A 17,967-nucleotide genomic window follows, 5' to 3' on the forward strand; every position below is an offset into this window, starting at 1 on the left:
TTTATTTATTAAATTTAAGATCACATGAATTTCAAGTTATAATGTATTTAAGGTAAACAAATAAACTTTGTCTTTACTTTAAGAATAATTTTTATTAATTTAAGTTGAATCAGAACAATTAGCTTCTGAAAATGCTATTCAAGATTCAAAAACCAAATGGTGAAAGGTACAACCCCAAGCGGTTGATATAGTTGCTAGCAAAATGAAATATTGTATGCTTAGTGTGTAAAGTTCTGAAGATTGCTTATTTTTGTCTTGTTATTACAGGATAGCCTTTTAAAGCTAGAGAAATGCAGTTTCTTTTTAATTGAAAAGCCATGAAAATTCTGTGGAACACAGAGAAGCTTTGATGACTTATTTAATCCAAAGAAGTCACAACACATTAAACAGGAATTTTGAAAATGAAACTGAAAAAGAACAACAATATTCAGGCCTTCCCAGGAGAGGCGTGCGGTCGCACGCTTTGAGTGAACAGGGATATTTATTTTTTTTTGGATAACTCGGCCACGCTTTTTTAGCTTATATTAAAAATAACGCATTTTTAAAAAGGCGCTGAAAAAATCAAATTAAATTCGTTGTATTATTTTGTAATTTTTTTAATAATTTATTCTTTTCATTAATAAGGAAATAATAACATAAAAATAATATATATATATTTTTTTTTTAATTTTTTTTTCTTATAACAAAATTTTTTTTTATTTTACATATTTTTTTTTTTAATTTTAAATTTTTTCGCATAAGTATGTCTTTCTACAAAAAATATTTTCTAAGTTCTAGAAGAATTATTATCTACAAGGTTCTTCATTAGGATATGAACGTTTAGCTCATTCGGTTAAGACATTACATAGCGCCGCGGAGACCTGGATTCGCATCCCGCGTCGGGAGAGCATATTTTTCAAAATAGATTAAAAAAGTTTTCGGTCACATTTTCTGTTTATTTTTTCGACTTGTCTCAAATATCGTTGCTGAAAAAATCAACACCTAAAAATATACTATAAATAATTATAATATAAATAAATAAAAAATAAATATAAATAAATAAATTTTTTTTTATGTTTACTAGACATAAAAAAAAAAATTGTAATAAAAAAAAAAAAATTTTTTTAAATAAGTATAAATATATATATATATATTTCATTTTTATGTTCATATTTTTATATTAATAATAGGAATAAATTATGAATAAAAATAATAAAATAATACGACAATTTAGTTAGGTTTTTTCAGCGCCTTTTTAAAAATGCGTCATTAATATATGCTATGAAACCATGGCCAAACTCTCAAAAAATATATATATAAACGTGGTCACTCAAAGCGACCGACCGCACGCCTCTCCTGGGAAGGCCTGATATTAGAGAATGGTTTTAAATTGTCTGATTGCTTTGATTTTTATTTTAATTCAAAAAAATCAGAACACACTAAAAGTTATGTTTACATTGGTTCAGAAAAAACTTTTTATTTATATAAAGCAGCTTGTGATGAATTAGCTTCTCTAATGGCAAGATATTTTCTGAAAGCTGTAGTGAGAGATGTAGAAATATCAAAATATTTTGGATTCTCAGTAGATTATATGCATGGCATCTCATTATGATCAACTTTGTGTTCATAACGATGTGCATGAAAAATCACACAAGCTAATAGGGCAGTTCTTGCAGCTCATAAAAAATTTGTCACACTTGTGCAAACTTAGCCAAAGGTTTGAATTTTTTGAATAAAATTTTAGTAAACTTCTCAGATTGCAGATCTCTATCATACAATAATGCATCTAATCTGTCTGGAAAAATTTAATATGTCTGGAGACCATTTAACATGTCTGGAAAATATAATGGACTGCAAGCAAAAGTTGAGAAAAAATTTGCAAAAAAATTTTCTTTGTGCTAGACATTCTTTAAACTTGGCTGGATCTTTAGGAGCTGATTTTTGTCTAGAAGCCATAAATTACTTTGTAAATGTACGAATATTTCAAAATGATTTCAAAAGAAATTCTAAAAACTAAAACTTTCGAAAACTAGATGGTGTGCAAGATCAGGTTCAATAAATATTATATTATTATGTTAGAAAAATATTTTGAATCACTCATTAATATTATTAAATTAATATTTATAAGTGATATAATAATATTTATAAATGATCTCAAATAAGTATTATGATTATAATTATAAAGTAGCCGTCGAGAGCTGAGACACAAAAATTTTTATCAAAAATGGAAGAGCTTGAATTCTTAGTTCAAATTTTAATAAAATAATTTTTAAATCAACAATTAGAACCACTTTAGATGTAAAATTGTCAGGAAGATCATTAATGTAGATAAGAAACAATACAGACCAATGAGTGACCAGGAGAACCCTGAGTTACCCCAGAAGTTACTGGAAATGAGGAAGAGTGTTGACCATTGAGTATGACTCTAATACTGCGGTTATAAAGAAATTGTTTAAGCAGCTGCTGTAGTAATGTTTTTAGAAAAGATGATGACAACAAAGATTTAATTTTAGGCTGTTGGAACATAGTTATATGTTTATAATATTTTTTTGTGTATTCTTTAAAAAATACATGGCATCATAAAAAAGCCCAGGTTTTCTTATGATGATATATATCATAAAAGCATTTTAAATTTTGTTTGTAGCATGATCACTGATTCTATAGATGAGTCATTAAGTGTAAAGTCACTAAAATCAATAATATTAGACAAATAGATCAGAAACAGCATCATAAATAGTATAATCTTTGGGAGAATGTGAACAAACTTTGTCTCAATGTTTTTTTAGACATTAGGTTTTAAATAACAGTTGGATGCAGATTACGTATTCAAAAAAGATTTATCAAGACATTTTTCCACTGTCTCATCTTTTTCTAAAGTAATTCTTTAAACATGATTATACAACAGACGACTTATGATTTTAAAAGTAACTCTTGTTGCTAAAACTTGACTAAAAAGTTTCAAAAACCTGTTATAAAAAGTATAACAATACCTAGGGGTTGGCACTAGTGATGTTAAGTTCATTTTTTAGGGATTTATGTCTTTTATTTTATTCTATATTAGTTCTACGTAAAGGAATTTGCTGTTATTTATTATTGCTTTAAAATAACTCCATGTTGTTATGATAAGACATTAGAAAATAAGTTCAAAGTTTAAACAAAAGTAATTATTTCTTTAAATATTGAGAAGAGACATCACTTTAGTATTTTTAATATTTGACTTGATTAGTTAATTATTTCATTATATACTGTGACATCACTTAACTATTTTTAATATTTTATTTGATATGTTGATTATTTTTTTAAATACTGAGACATTACTTTAATATTTTTATTATTTGACTTGATTAGTTAATTATTTCTTTAAATATTGAGACATCACTTTAATATTTTTAATATTAAAGTGATGTCTCAATAATTTTAGTTGATGGAACTAGAGATGGTAGTTCCTTTAGGAAGTGTCCATGATAGTATTAGAAACAAATTACTAATGTCCATGATAGTAAGAGAAAGAGATGCAACTTTACTATGACAGAAAAGAGACTCAAGCTTACCAGATGGAGCAGGTCCAACTATGTTTACAATGTATTTTTGTACCTTGCCTAGAAGAGCAAGCATCATTAGAAGAACCAGCCCAAATATGATAACAGTTTTCCATACAGGGATGAATAAGAGATTTGTAGAGGTAGAGAATGGAATCAGGAGTAAGAAAATGGCGAGCACGGTAAATGGAAGCAACCTGAGCACATGCTAATTTAGCAATTAATTGTATATATGAAAGGTCAGTAGCAAACGACAATCCAAGAAGATGTAAAAAAGAGGACTTAGTGAGAAGGTTGCCATTCATTAATATAGGAATGTATACAGTATTACGATAGTTGTTTGCAGTAAATAAATGAGTTTTGTTGTAGTTATAGTAACAAGCCATTGCAAGCCCCAATCTACTACAGCGGCATCAAGACATCAAGACAGGAGTATAAAGTTGAGTCATCAGCAATAAGAGCTACTTTAGATGTAAGATTGATAGAAACAATACAGGACCAAGAATAGAACCTTGAGTTACCCCAGAAGTTACTGGAAATCAAGAAGAGTGTTGGTCTTTAAGGATGACTTTAATAATCAGTTAGAAAGAAACAATTTGATAATCTCAAAAACTTTCCCAGTTATACCATATGAACAAGCTCATAGAGAAGACCAGCATGCCAAATTTTGTCAAAAGCTTTAGATAAGTCAAGAGCAATAGCTTTAGCCTCTCTGCCTCCATCTAATGCACAATAAAATCTTTCAGTCACAACAGTTAGCAAGTCAGCCATAGAGGGGATCAAAAGCCTTATTGATTGTGTGACAGTAAGTTATTTGACTCAAAATGGGAATATAATAAAAATGGGAAAATAAAATTGAGAAAATTGTTGATCAAAGACTCAAAGACCTTGCCAGTAATAAAAAGAAGACTAATCAAATGATAATTGGAGGGGTCAGAATGTTCACCTGAGTTTTTAAAAGTTGGAGCAACAGATGCCAATTTCCAGCAGGCAGGGAAACAAGACTCGTGGGTTTTTTTTAATAGTTTAGAGAGAATTGAAGAGAGTTCTGAAGTACACTTTTTTAAGGCTATGACAGGATTATTGTCAGGACCACAAGCTGTAGAAAGATTTAATTGAGATATGACTTTAGCAACAGAAGCTGGAGTGATTTGAATGTCTAACAATGGGTTGACCTGTTTAATTGGGATGGAAGGAAGAGAATGGCCATAAGATTGGAGAGTCGAATTAGAAGAAAAGTTCTTTGCAAATAGTTCTGCTTTATCCTTGGTAGAGATAATAAGATCAGTCCCATAAATGAGAGATGGAATGTTAAACCTATCCTTGTTAATGACGATTTTCCAAAAGTCTCTAAAGCCTATATACAATACTAGAGATAAGATACTAGATTTAGTAAACTGAGAATAATGAATCTTAGCATCAGACAGCACCTTTAAATAGCTGTTTGTTCTCTAAAGAGTTGTTTTTCTGAAAAAGATGAAAAAAATGATTATGATTAGATATAATAACTGCACAAGATGTAGAAAGCTATGGAGTAGAATGAGGCTTGACTTGGAAGCAACAAGAAGGAATAAAAGCATCAACTGAATACAAGCTAGGATCAGAGACAAGACATAAATCAAGGAGTGAAGGTAAATGATTAGGGTTATCATCAAAATGAGTCACAAAGTTAACTGAGTAAGAGATTGAGAAATGCAGAAGTTATAGGCTTTAGTGCCAGCAGAGTCAGTGGCGTTAGAGCCAAGCCATTTAGTATGATGAGCATTAAAGTCACCAATAACATCAATATTGGCAGAGGAGTAAAGAGAGAGAGCCAGATCAAGAATGGTTTTTTATGTTTAAAATTTTGGATTACTTTTGGCATGATTTAAGTTTAAAGAGAACTTGACTCATTCATAGATAGAGCACAGCCTCCTAAGTAATGAGCTATGTAATTGCCTACGTCCTGTTAATTAACCTTAAGTCGTAACTAGTCTAATATTTTGCAGCTATTGATGGAATCAGCCTCTCTGAGAGCTACCACAGAGTTTGTGAAACCTTACTAGTGGCCTGCCTCAGAACCATTAAACTGAGTTTTAGAGCTGTACCCTCATTAGGAGATAACAGGAAGAGTTGCATAGCCACTATCAAGGAGGCACACGCAAAAACCTATGGGTAGAGTCAAGAAGATCCAGCATTCATCATCCTAGGCAGGAAAAAATGTAACACAGGTTTACATCTACTCCAGCCTAATAGATGAAATAGGGGTTTGAGGCTGGTTAGCAGATTTTTTCTGCTTACCCCTAAAGTCATTGCCTAGAAGGCCTCCTTTGCCTGGATGCAAAGGAGACCATCTCTAGACATTACTCAACCAAGAACCTCAAGGCAGATTTTTAAGTTGGAGTTTATTTATCCTAGTCTTTGCCTAAAAAGGCATACTTGATTAGTTAATTGAAGGGCTTATTGTGAAACAATGACAAGCCACAAAAACAAATATTTGAGAAAAATGGCTTTTAAGTTTTATTTAAATCTATAAAATCAGTGCTTACCTATTATTCTCTCAAATTTATACATCATAAAAATACTAATAGATATTATATATTGGACAAAAAAAATAAATAAAAATGCGAAGTAATGTGGAAAAAATAAATTTTATTAAAAAAAACTGTGGCTTGTAATACTATTGCGAAAAAATAAACATAACTAATCTAATCTACATATTTAACAATAAATTTCACTTTAATCTAAAATAATCTCAGGAGCTTCTTATTCAGTAAATTGTTATAAAATTGGTGGTGTATCGGCAGTATATACGGCAATAGAGTTTTAATATTGTCAATTTTTTTCTTCGATATTTTTAACGATGTTATATATTTCTGCTCTAACTCAGCAAGTGATATCTGCAACGGTCTTCCTTTCTTTGCAATATTTACTTGTTTGTACTCATCTTCATCAACGTCATGTTTGATATAGAAAACCTTTGTATTTTCTGCATTAAAGTGATAGGAAACTGCGTTAGCGAAATCTAATCTTTTACCATCATTTGTATGTGTTTTTAATATTTGCAAGAATAGGGGCAAAATTTAAAAAATCTGTTTGCCTCATATCTGTTACTTCAAAAGGTGTTTTTCTGTTTGCTTTGCTAATACTATCGTGCCATTCTCCTGGAGAATAAATTTGTGGTGCATATTTTCTATGACGTTTTTCTATAAGAGCAAAGTCTCAATCTGAAGGAAGATGAGTACGGCCACTTATAAGGAAATTATGAGTTATACTTTTAAATTTTTTCTCTTTTACCAACTGTAACCAGAGAGCCATCAGTAGCGAATTTTTGTTTTGTCTGGGACAATTATCAGTAAAGATTATTAAGTCATCTACTTCAGTTATTATGCTTAAATACTTTAAAATAATGGATGCTACTTCATCACTTCCTCTTTTTGCTATATTTTCTGTCCAAAGAAACATGTGACCCTTTCCCGCTGTGCAAACACGTATGCCCAAATTATACATCCATATTTTTCTACAATAAAATGCTGGACCAGTTGTTAATTTCGGAAGTGGCAAAGCCTGTTGTAAATCAAAAGTTATTTACTAATTTTCTATTGTTGTTTTTTGAAACTGCTGTTTCCAATTTAAGCTTTTCTTGCATAGCTTGGGCCTTTGCATTATGGAGCCTAAGTTCATTTTGTAATCGAATCAACTCTTAATATTGAGTTGATCACAAGTTTTGCAGGTGTCCGATTTTGGTAATTTAAAACCAATATTGTATTCTGAACAAAAAAATTTTCTATAAGTATGCTCTAAAACTGGTTCAATATTTTGTTGTATACACCAGGGAAGATAATAATCAGAATAAAGACTTGATATGGTCATATCGCAGTTCAAGTATTCTTTGTGTAAATTTTCAGCTCTACTATAATGACTTTGATATTTTGGAATTAAATTTATATGGTTTCTAACATCTGCTTTTTTTTCTTCACTCACTTTATTGGGTCTGTTAGCATGTTTTCCTCTTTTATCTGTCTTTGGTATGGAAATCCCTTTTATCTTTTTTGAAACAATATTGTTCAATCTGCCTTTTAATTGTTGCAATCCATGATCATTTAAGAATTCATTTTTACATACTTTAATGCTCTGGCCATTAACATTAATAAAATAATTTGCATTGTAATTTTTACTAGACTTATTTTTTTTTTGTTTATGTCTGTAAGACCTTTTCTTCTGAACGATATTTACGCATCCAAATAGATAACTGTTCTGTAAATCCCATGACCCTAAATTCCAAAATTCATCAAAAAATTTTATTTTAGCACCCCCTAATTTTTCCCAACATTTATTTTTACAACCACAAGGTGGTCCTAAAATTCTAGCCGGAACTAACTTTTTTGTTTTATCACTAAAATATTCGTGAACAAGATTTCGTCGTGTTTTTTTTTTTATTCTGAAATAAGTGCTTTCATTTTTTTGTCTCCAACGACTCTTAGGATTAGGTTCCGGTGTTTCGACTCTAACTCGCTTGTAGGCTATTAATTTAGGATATTCAACAGAATCTGTAACATCTACAGATTTGTTTGGGGTGTTACTCTAAAATAGATATACAATAATAAAACAAGCCACAATATTGAACTATTTTGTTTGTATTATAATATTAAGTACAATATAATAAAAAACTTTTTTTTTAAATTAGCAGAAACTGTTTTAACGTGTTGACGTTTTGGCACCATTTTGTATGGCATGTCATTGTATAACCTCAAAATATCCTAATTAACACATTTTGCAGTAAGATGATTTTATAATTATAGCTCCAATTTTAAGAATTATGCCTTAATATCTTTTTGGCTATTGCGTATATTATTTATGATTATAAAAATGATAGTAACTCATTTTTGAAAAAAGTGTGGCTTGTCATTGTTTCACAATAAGCCCTTCAATTATTTCTTTAAAGTTATTAGTTAATTATTTCTTAGTTAATTAAAAAAAAATTTCTAGACTTAATTAGTTATTTCTTTAAATATTGAGACATCACTTTAATATTTTTAATATTTGACTTTGGTTAGTTAATTATTTCTTTAAATATTGAGGCACTACTTTTGTATTTTTAATATTTGTCTTGATTAGTTAATTATTTCTTTAAATATTGAGACATCACTTTATAGATCCACCAAAACAGAAAAAAAGCCAAAACCGATATAAAACGAAGTTTCAGGTACTCTAGTTTGGTGCTGAAACTAAAACTGACATTTTGGCCAATATTTTACTGAAAGCGATGCTGACATTTCAGCTAGTCAAAATTAATTTCATTAGAAAATTTTATTTTAAAATGCAATTTTACATTTGCTGTTTTTTCATACGTGTATTATGTTAGAATTGATTACACATGTTTCACAAATTGAGATTTAATACATAAGTTGGCAATATAAGTTAATAGCGAAAGTTAACAACTGGTTTTGATTTCCTCTGCAAAACAAGAATTTTGCGAGGAATTTTGTGAAAGTTCTTAAAATTTTAGTGCAAATTCTAAAAATATTTTGTGAAAGTATTCAAAAATAACTATTTTTCTAAATTAGACAAAAATTTAAAATCTTACAAGTTGTTCGGTTTTTGGTATGTTTTTCAACCAAAATTTTGCTTTTTAGGTCATTATGAAAGAGGTTTTTTATTGGATAAGTTAGTATTATAAAATTATTAATTTTTGGTATTTTAAATAACAAAAACTTATTTTCTTTACAAGTCAAGTAGCTCAATTTTTTTATTTCTTATGTCATTTCTGATTTTTTTTTTGTTTGTTTTTTTGTTTTTTAAAATTACATTGAAACTAATTTTTAAGGTTCCAGCTGATAAAAGTGTTGCTGAAGTTAAGACATGTGATCCACCAAAACGTGGTGCTAAGGTACTGTGTATTATATTAACATATTTGTTACCTATGTATAAACTACCTTGTGTATTATATCAACATATTTGTTACCTATGTATAAACTACCTTGCTTGCTATCATACTGACATAACATTTTTCTAACTTTCTTAATACAAAATCCTCCAATCTTACTCTTGATAATCATCTAAACATCTTACTAATAACATAACATATTGATAATGTAACAGTTGATAACAAGATTAAAACAGTTCTTGCTAACATGACATTTTACTAAAATAACATTTTGCTAGTGTTGTTTATTAAATGTATAGCATTTTGCTAGGATGTACAGCATTTGATGTACATTTATCATCCTATCATCCTACATCTGTATTAAGCATAATTTATTAAAAACAATGCTAACCTAAATGCTGTATACAGCATTTAGGATAGCATTGTTTTTGATAAATTATGTTTAATACTTTAATATACTAAGTAAATAATTCAATTTTTAAGGCAAAACTTAAAAAGATTAATGAAAAGTATAAAGACCAAGATGAAGAAGATAGACAACTTTTTCAAGAAATCATCAGAGTGAGTTATTTTCTTACAAATAAAGTCTTACATTTGTTGTTACTTAAATGTTTTATTGGAAAACAGTTGTTTACATTAAAGGCTTCATCTTTAGTCTAATGAACCAGCGAGGCCACCAAAGAAGACAGGAAAAAATAAAATCAAAGAAAAAAACACCAAACAAGTTCAGCAACAAAAACGAGAAGTAAAAAAAAACACAGTTGAAGCAATTATTATTGAACAACCAGAAGGAGATCAAAGTCTGACTAATAATATCATTGTTAATGATGAAGAACCTGATGAAGAAATTGAAAAGGTAAAAATAAAACTTTAGAAAAATAAACATCATCTGTTTCATTGCTATTTTTTCAAATTCCATTATTAAGGTCTAAGTACTGCAATGTTTATCAACAATGTTTATCAATATTTATCACTAATAAAAAATACTTTTGTTATTCTAATAGGTTTTATTTACACACGAAATTTAACAAAAATATAAAATATTGACATTTCAGGTCATTTTTTGATTATTTGTGTAAAATTATAAGAGAAAAAAGTTACTCCTTTATTTTCAAAAAATTATAAGAGAAAAAGTTTATTTTCAAAAGATAATAATTTTAGACAATTCAGACTTAAAAAATTAATTTAATGAGAATATTATAAATAAATTTAACACAGTTTATCAGATGTTGAACAACAAACTCTGGACAATGTTTTGTTAATACTTGATGCAAGTTACATTAAAAATAATTTATTTAGTAATGCAGTGGAGAGATTAAAACAATATATTAATATAAGGATGTTTTTTAGAAAAGAAGATGGAAAACAATTACCACCATGCCATAAATACAAAAAAAAAAATTTTAATTGATTTATATATGATATTTGTAAACCAGATTTAAATTTTTAAGGTCCGCAATTTTTTTTTGGATGGTATTTAAGGAGGTTTTGAATTTCAAAAATTCAAGAAAAATAAGTTTTTTAACAGCAAAAATCTCAATAAGGTCTAAGAAAAAAAAGATCGTCAGAAATTACTGAAAACTTAGGAGTTGCCTTTATTGACTTATTTTTAACCTTAACAAAGAAGGATGGTTAAAAGATGTTTTAAAATATTTTATGGACATTTCATTAACATTTTATTTTTAATTACCTTTAAAATGTACTCATATCATGCTCTAAAATGTACTCAGCAGAAGAAGATTTAACTCTAATCATAGATTTTAGAATGAGTAAGGTTGACTATCAAACTATTCGTCAAAAAGCCTTAGATAAAGGTTGTATGTTATACCCTGCCTATAATTATATTGTTAAAACTAAAAATGATTGCACTCCAGATTCCAAAAATGTTCACATGTTTTTTGTTAAAGAAAATCAGCAAATTGGTAAAGCAGAATATGATTTTTTTATGTCAATTGAACTCAACTCAATGACATTTGTCTCATTTACTGGATATAATGATACTGGATTTTTTCATGCAACCCCAGCTGAAAAAAACAGTTGCATGCAGAACAAAAAAAATTAAAAATACACTTAGACTTGTTACTGATATTCTAAGAAGCAGAGGTTCTGGAACATTCAATGATGGAAACTCAGTAAGAAGAGTATTTTTAGCTAAGAAACTTTTGCTAAAAAAATTGAAGTTGACAAAAGTCTTGTTATAAGATTCTTCATTATCATTTTTGTTTTGTCTTGTAAGCATCTAGTTGATCAGAAAATCAGAAAAAAAAAATTTTGAGAACACTCTACAAAAATATTTTTCTGGAAATTTACAAATGAGGATGGCAAGATTTCTCTGCTAATCAGACCCCTTCATCGCTTCTAAGGCGGAGTACAGAATCAATGAAGTAGCTCGCCCCTCCAGAAGAATGTTTTGACTTTTATTTTAATTTGTTATAGCAACACATGTTTCATTTCTATTTTTGCTATTACCTAAGCCTATTCTCTTGATGATGTTGATAATTAATCAACTAGGTGGTCAAACAAGTGTTTTTGAAATAAATTTTAACATATTGATCTAAAAATATATAGAAATACAAAAAAAATAAATTAAATTTAAACAAGTTAAATCATGTGACCTTAGTGTATTATTTTAAAACTTGCTTATGCTTTACACTAAAGCTCTTAAATATACTATGAATCCAAGAACTGTTAAATTGTTTGATATGAAAAAAATAATTGATATGAAATGTGCTATTGTTGTTGTTATTTTGTGTCCCTAATGTTTTCTTTGGTTTGCTACTCTTCATGTTTATGCTGTGTAACAAGATTTCTTAAACCATGTCTCAACTTGGTTAAAAGAAAAAAATGTCTATTAAAATAAGTATAAAAAAAATAAGTGTCTAATGTTTTTTTATGCTTTGTGCTTTTAATATACGTGTATGATTATAATCCAATCGAACAAAAGTGTATCATAAATGCTAGTGACTATTTATAATCAATAGAATATTGAAAATATAGTATGAAACATGTGTCACATATTTATTACGTCATTTGTCCTTTGGGTTCGTGTCATTCGTGTATTCATCAGAGGTATGGTAAGGGGCATTGCAATAATAATTACAATAGGCTATACTATAGCGAATATTTGCCGAAAATTTCAGAGTGCTTCAAAAATAACAATGATATGATTTTTACCTTAAAAGTGATATTTCTGGACCACTATGCATTGTGCAAAAAAATCACGGTTTGCACCCCAAAATACATAAAAACAACTCAAAAATAAATTTTTTTAAGGTGGTGACTGTATACTAGATAAGGTACAATATGATAATAAAATTGACCATCTATTAGAAGATGTTAATACCTATAAACTCCTCTTTCATAATCCAATAGGAAAAACACTAAATGATGTTAATACTCTCATAGACTACATGACTGTCAACTATATAATAGATGAAACAGTAGATTTTTTTATGGTCTGATACATCCTGTCGCTGCCCAATTTTTTATGGTTTGCCTAAAACTTATAAAGTAGGGACACTGTTGCCACCTGTTGTTTCAGGATGTAATGGTTCAACCAACCGCTTACCTAAATTTATTACACATTTTATTCAAACAGTGTGAGACTCATTTCCCTCTTATATCAAAGATACTACTGGGTTTTTTCAGATGCTTCAATTGCACCAATTTATCTCTTCAAACTATTTTTTTGTCACAGTAGATGTCATCTTATTGTATACCAATATTCCATGCCAAGAAATAGTTGAAGTAATATTTTTCCCCCACCAAAAAATAGTTGAACTAATATTTTTAATCTTTTATATAAAACAGGTTCTGACTCATCAGACATTACCATTATGTCCATCATTAGCCTATATTAGTATAATTTGGGAAACTATTCTTTCATCTAGCATTTTCTAATTCGCTGGTAGGTTCTATCAACAGATTAATGGTTTATCAATGGGCATATACAAAATACTTGATGCAGGAAACCAAAAGATAGCATGAGCCTTCTACACCATGAATCCAATTCCCAAGGGGTACACTATAAAAAAATTATATCAAAATGGGAAAATCTTTATAAAGAATTACTAACTTTAGCATAAAGCTTTATACAAAGGGAGTATTTAGCAAAGAAAAATATAAATTTACTATTTACTAGAGCTTTACAATTAGTCAAAAAACAATGATTTACTTAATAATTAATATTATCGACTCACTGGTTTAAATAAATGTACCTCCAACTTCAGTGGCACAAGTAATTACTTGCATTTTTTCCTTATTTCACTTGGGCTCGACAATTTGGTCAAGTCGTTTGTTGCATTTTTTTTTTTCTTTTGCATTTCTTTTGCATTTTTTTAAAGTGTTTATTATACAACATTGGTTAAAGGAGTTATGAATATAGTATCCAAACGCTAAATTTATTATTACAGATTATATGTAACAGAGAGATACAAATATCAGTTATACTAATATCAAATATATCAGAATTTAAGAAATTAAGTGTTTATATTTTTATGTTTTGACTTCAACAAGAATTTTATGTTAAATTTTTTTTTTCGTTAAAATTATTATTTATTTTTTGTAGGAAAATGTAACAATTATTGACTCACTTACTGGTTGTCCTCTTGAAGATGATATTCTATTGCATGCAATACCTTTATGTGCACCTTACAGCTCTCTTCAAAATTATAAGTTAGTTTCTTTATTTATAAATAAGAAATTAAATTTTTAAGTAAAATTGCTAAGATTTGGTTTCTATTTTATTTCCTGTAATTTATGGATTGTTCAAATTTATGTTCTTGTTTAATAGGATTTAAAAATATATATATATATATATATATATATATATATATATATATATATATATATATATATATATATATATATATATAATATATATTTATATATATACATTATATATATATATATATATATATATATATATATATATATATATATATATATATATATATATATGTATGTATGTATGTATGTATGTATGTATGTATGTATGTATGTATGTATATGTGTGTGTCAGTATGTATATTGTTAAAGTTATAAAGTAAATTACAAAGTCTTTTTTTTTAAATTAAGTACATATATATATATATATATATATATATATATATATATATATATATATATATATATAGAACTCAAAAAATATAATTAGAAAGTTTAAAAAAATATTATTATTTTATGTTTTTGCTGAGTTGTGTTTTATTTATTGAAGGTTTAAAGTAAAGCTTACACCAGGAACTGGAAAACGAGGCAAAGGTATTAATTTAATGTTTTTAATTACATGATAACCACAAAATTATTTAAAACAAATTTTTAACGTTATTTGAAAATGTTTGTAATAACATAAATTGCAGCACGGAAAATAGTATTCTTACTTCTTAATTCCTAAAGTTTAATTTTTAAAGTTTTTTGGATTTTGTTACGCGCATTTATTGGCACGAATTCAATTTTTTTTTCGTACCTTAATGCAATTCAATTCATCTCGATGATTGAAAAATACGAACAATAGTACAGATAGATAAATCCACACTTGCTTAGAAGTTTTTATAAAAGAGAAAGAAATATAATTTTCATTTACTTATAAGTTAGGATAAACAAATCTTCATGATTTAAATTAAGTTTCAAGAAAAAATTCAATAGTTAATAAATTCTGTTTCAGCTGCTATTTCATCGCTGCATTCTTTTCTTATGACCAAAGGTATTAGCGATTGGGAGAAGGATCTTCTTAAATGTTTAAAGGTAAGTTTATTAGTTTATTTAATCCAAAAAAAAGCTTTGTGGAATAATATTTGTTTGTAAATTTTAGTAGTATTGAATTCTAAATATATACTATGTAAACTATATATTGTGTAATAATTTATTCTAAATGTTATTATAAGGTTAGCAAACTTTCAAACGAAAAATAATATCTTTAATTTACAAACTCGTAAGAAATAATAACTTTTTTTAGGACTCGGATATTTCAAGAAATTTACCTGGAAAAGTGAAAGTTTCTGGACCAAATTTGCATAAAGTTAAAAAGAAATGATTTAGATTAAATGATAAAACGTTTTTGTCTTGTTGTTGTCTGTTCTTGTTATTGTCTGATTAATCGCAAAATTACTTCCGTCGAAGAGCAAAATCGCTTGCGGTCTTTTGAATTTAGTTTGACTAAAGTGATCTTTCAAAGATCACTTTTGTCAAATTGATATTTTAATTGTAATCGTTTTATTTATTTTTTTTATAGAAAAAAATTTGATCCAAGAGACTGGTTTTGATCTATAAAAAAAAAGTAATGCTTCTGTTATTTATTAGTATAAGTTCATAATGAATAAACCTTTATGTGGCTCTTTTTAATGTATCCTATTGCGGCTTTTTTTAAACTCAAACGTATCATCTCTCTGGAATAATTACTAGTGTAGTAATTTTAATAACAAAAAAATTTTTTTTTAAAGTAGGTCAACTCTACAACTAATCAGCGTAATTATATAGGAAGTTAAAAAAATAAACTCTTATTAAATTTAAGTATAAAAAATTATACATGTCGTTTGATTGAAATTTCTATTAAATTACCTTTTAATTGTTGTTTATTTTTTAAATTATTTTTTAACAAGAAAATACTTCTTTATTCGATTACGACATCCTCATTTCATTACAACATTGAAATCGTTAAAATAAAGATGCTCGATTTTATTTTACTGCGTTCAATTTTAAGAACTGCGTTCTTCATGCGCTCTTTGCGTCGCTAGTGACGCATAATGCGTCACGTGACTAATGAGCTTAGGGAGGCGTCCAAATTTTAAATTGATTTTTCACGATCTAAAAGTTTGCCTGAAAAAGCATGATAAGTAGTAACACTATGTAATAATTTCAAAGAAGAAAACTAAAACATAATAATAGTAATACTCTTCGTCTGCTCCTGTTACATAAATTGTTTAAGTTTTAACGTTTAACATGCACATTTGGTTTTACTTTGCAGTAATTAGTTAAGGTGGCACAGTGATTACAAAATAAAAAATTCAACTTTTGCAAATGTTTTTTTTTTCTCGCAATGTAAAATGTATCATTAAAAAGCTAAAAAAAAAAAAAAATTTAATCATTAAAGGTCCAAAAATGTAATAAAATGTGATAAAGATTTTTTAACAACCATTTATAATTTACGATTGAAATATTGTGAGATACATGTGTCATTGCGTTGTGAACTAAAAGACTCAAATTAGGTTTAAAACTCAATTAAATGTTTGCATTTTTGTAAGTTCGGGCATGATATGGGGATTAAAAACACAAAATCTTACCATACGAGAAAATCGGTAAAGATTATTCTAGTGTATGTTGTGTGTTAAATTTCAAATCCATTCGATAATTAGTTTTGAAAATATCCTTGTTGCCAGCCCCGATATTTAGAAAAATTATTAAAAAATTTTTACATTAGTTTTTTCGACATGGACTTTAACTACTCCTGTAAAGTTTGGGATGTTTGTCGAATCCTCCTTTGAGAAAATTGAAAAGAAATCTTTGTTTAAAGTGCTCATTACTATAGCTCCATCTGTAGTAGTTTAAAGTGCTCATTACTATAGCTCCATCTGTAGTAGTTTAAAGTGCTCATTACTATAGCTCCATCTGAAGTAGTTTGCTTAACTCTTGAGTTCCATTAGTTCAATATAATGCTTTTATTGATTGTTTTGTTGATGTTTTACTGGTAATATATGCATGTACCAATTTAAGATTATTTTGGAACTCAATGCTAGTTTTTGTCTGTTTATTTATGAAGTAAAGTTTAAAAGATTGAGCTTTCTCTTACAAATATATTTTTTTCCAAGTTACATGCTAGTAAATTCAATAGACTTCTTTCAGTACTTCTGTCTCTATCTTTTTTTCTGTCTCTGTCTTATTTTCTATCAATTGATATAGCAGCTCTGTCTTTTTTGTTCTGTTTTTACCACCTTAAAATCAACATCAATATAATTCCGCTGAATAACATCAATATAATTCCGTTTAACATCAATATAATTCCGCTGAAAACTCTTGAAATTAAATTTTAAAAAACGTTCAAACTATACAACATAACTGAGTTGCAATGCTATAGTTTTAAAAAAGGGTTCTAAAAAATTAAATAATAATGATAATAAATATGTATTCTTAATTGTAATGCGCCCTTGATCTTGGTAAAAAAATATTAAAAACGAAAAACGTTACATGGGTAAGCTCTCTTATAAAACCTCTATTCCGACGGTCTCCTTTAAGTCCGCAAACATGAAAAAGATTAATCTTTCAGTTCAAGACAACCTGTCCAAACCCAAACCCTCAGTCGATGTATGCGCACTCACTGTGTCTATGGCTATATAAATCAGTTGATGTATGTACAGTATGCACTGCGATGCGCCTCTCCCTATCTTTCCCAATTAGTCTACCCCTAAAACTCCTGGTTTTCAGACGTCAAGGACGTACCCGTTACATGAGGAGATACTATGTTATTAATATACTGTATATATAACTTTTATTGTACCGGGTAATAGAAATAATTTCCAGAATTACATTCTTTCTTGCTTACTTGCAGTTTTTATGAGTAAAAAAAATATCAAATTAGTAAATTTATGCTGA

The 17,967-nt window shown here is 27.9% G+C and overlaps 1 protein-coding gene across 1 annotated transcript in view; it reads left to right on the forward strand.

Annotated features, from left to right (window-relative positions):
* The window catches only part of LOC100199383 (ribosome quality control complex subunit NEMF), an 88,521-nt gene extending 73,083 nt beyond the window's left edge, over positions 1-15,438 (forward strand). Inside the window, exons 25-31 of the mRNA XM_065805568.1 lie at positions 9,325-9,387; positions 9,868-9,945; positions 10,040-10,240; positions 13,952-14,058; positions 14,600-14,643; positions 15,047-15,126; positions 15,338-15,438. Coding sequence (XP_065661640.1) covers positions 9,325-9,387; positions 9,868-9,945; positions 10,040-10,240; positions 13,952-14,058; positions 14,600-14,643; positions 15,047-15,126; positions 15,338-15,415 — 651 coding nt within the window. The 3' untranslated portion in view covers positions 15,416-15,438. The remainder of the gene's footprint in view (positions 1-9,324; positions 9,388-9,867; positions 9,946-10,039; positions 10,241-13,951; positions 14,059-14,599; positions 14,644-15,046; positions 15,127-15,337) is intronic.
* Positions 15,439-17,967: the final 2,529 nt, after the last annotated feature.

The sequence above is a fragment of the Hydra vulgaris genome, chromosome 09, assembly GCF_038396675.1.
Source record: "Hydra vulgaris chromosome 09, alternate assembly HydraT2T_AEP".
NCBI classification, from domain to species: Eukaryota; Metazoa; Cnidaria; class Hydrozoa; order Anthoathecata; family Hydridae; genus Hydra; species Hydra vulgaris.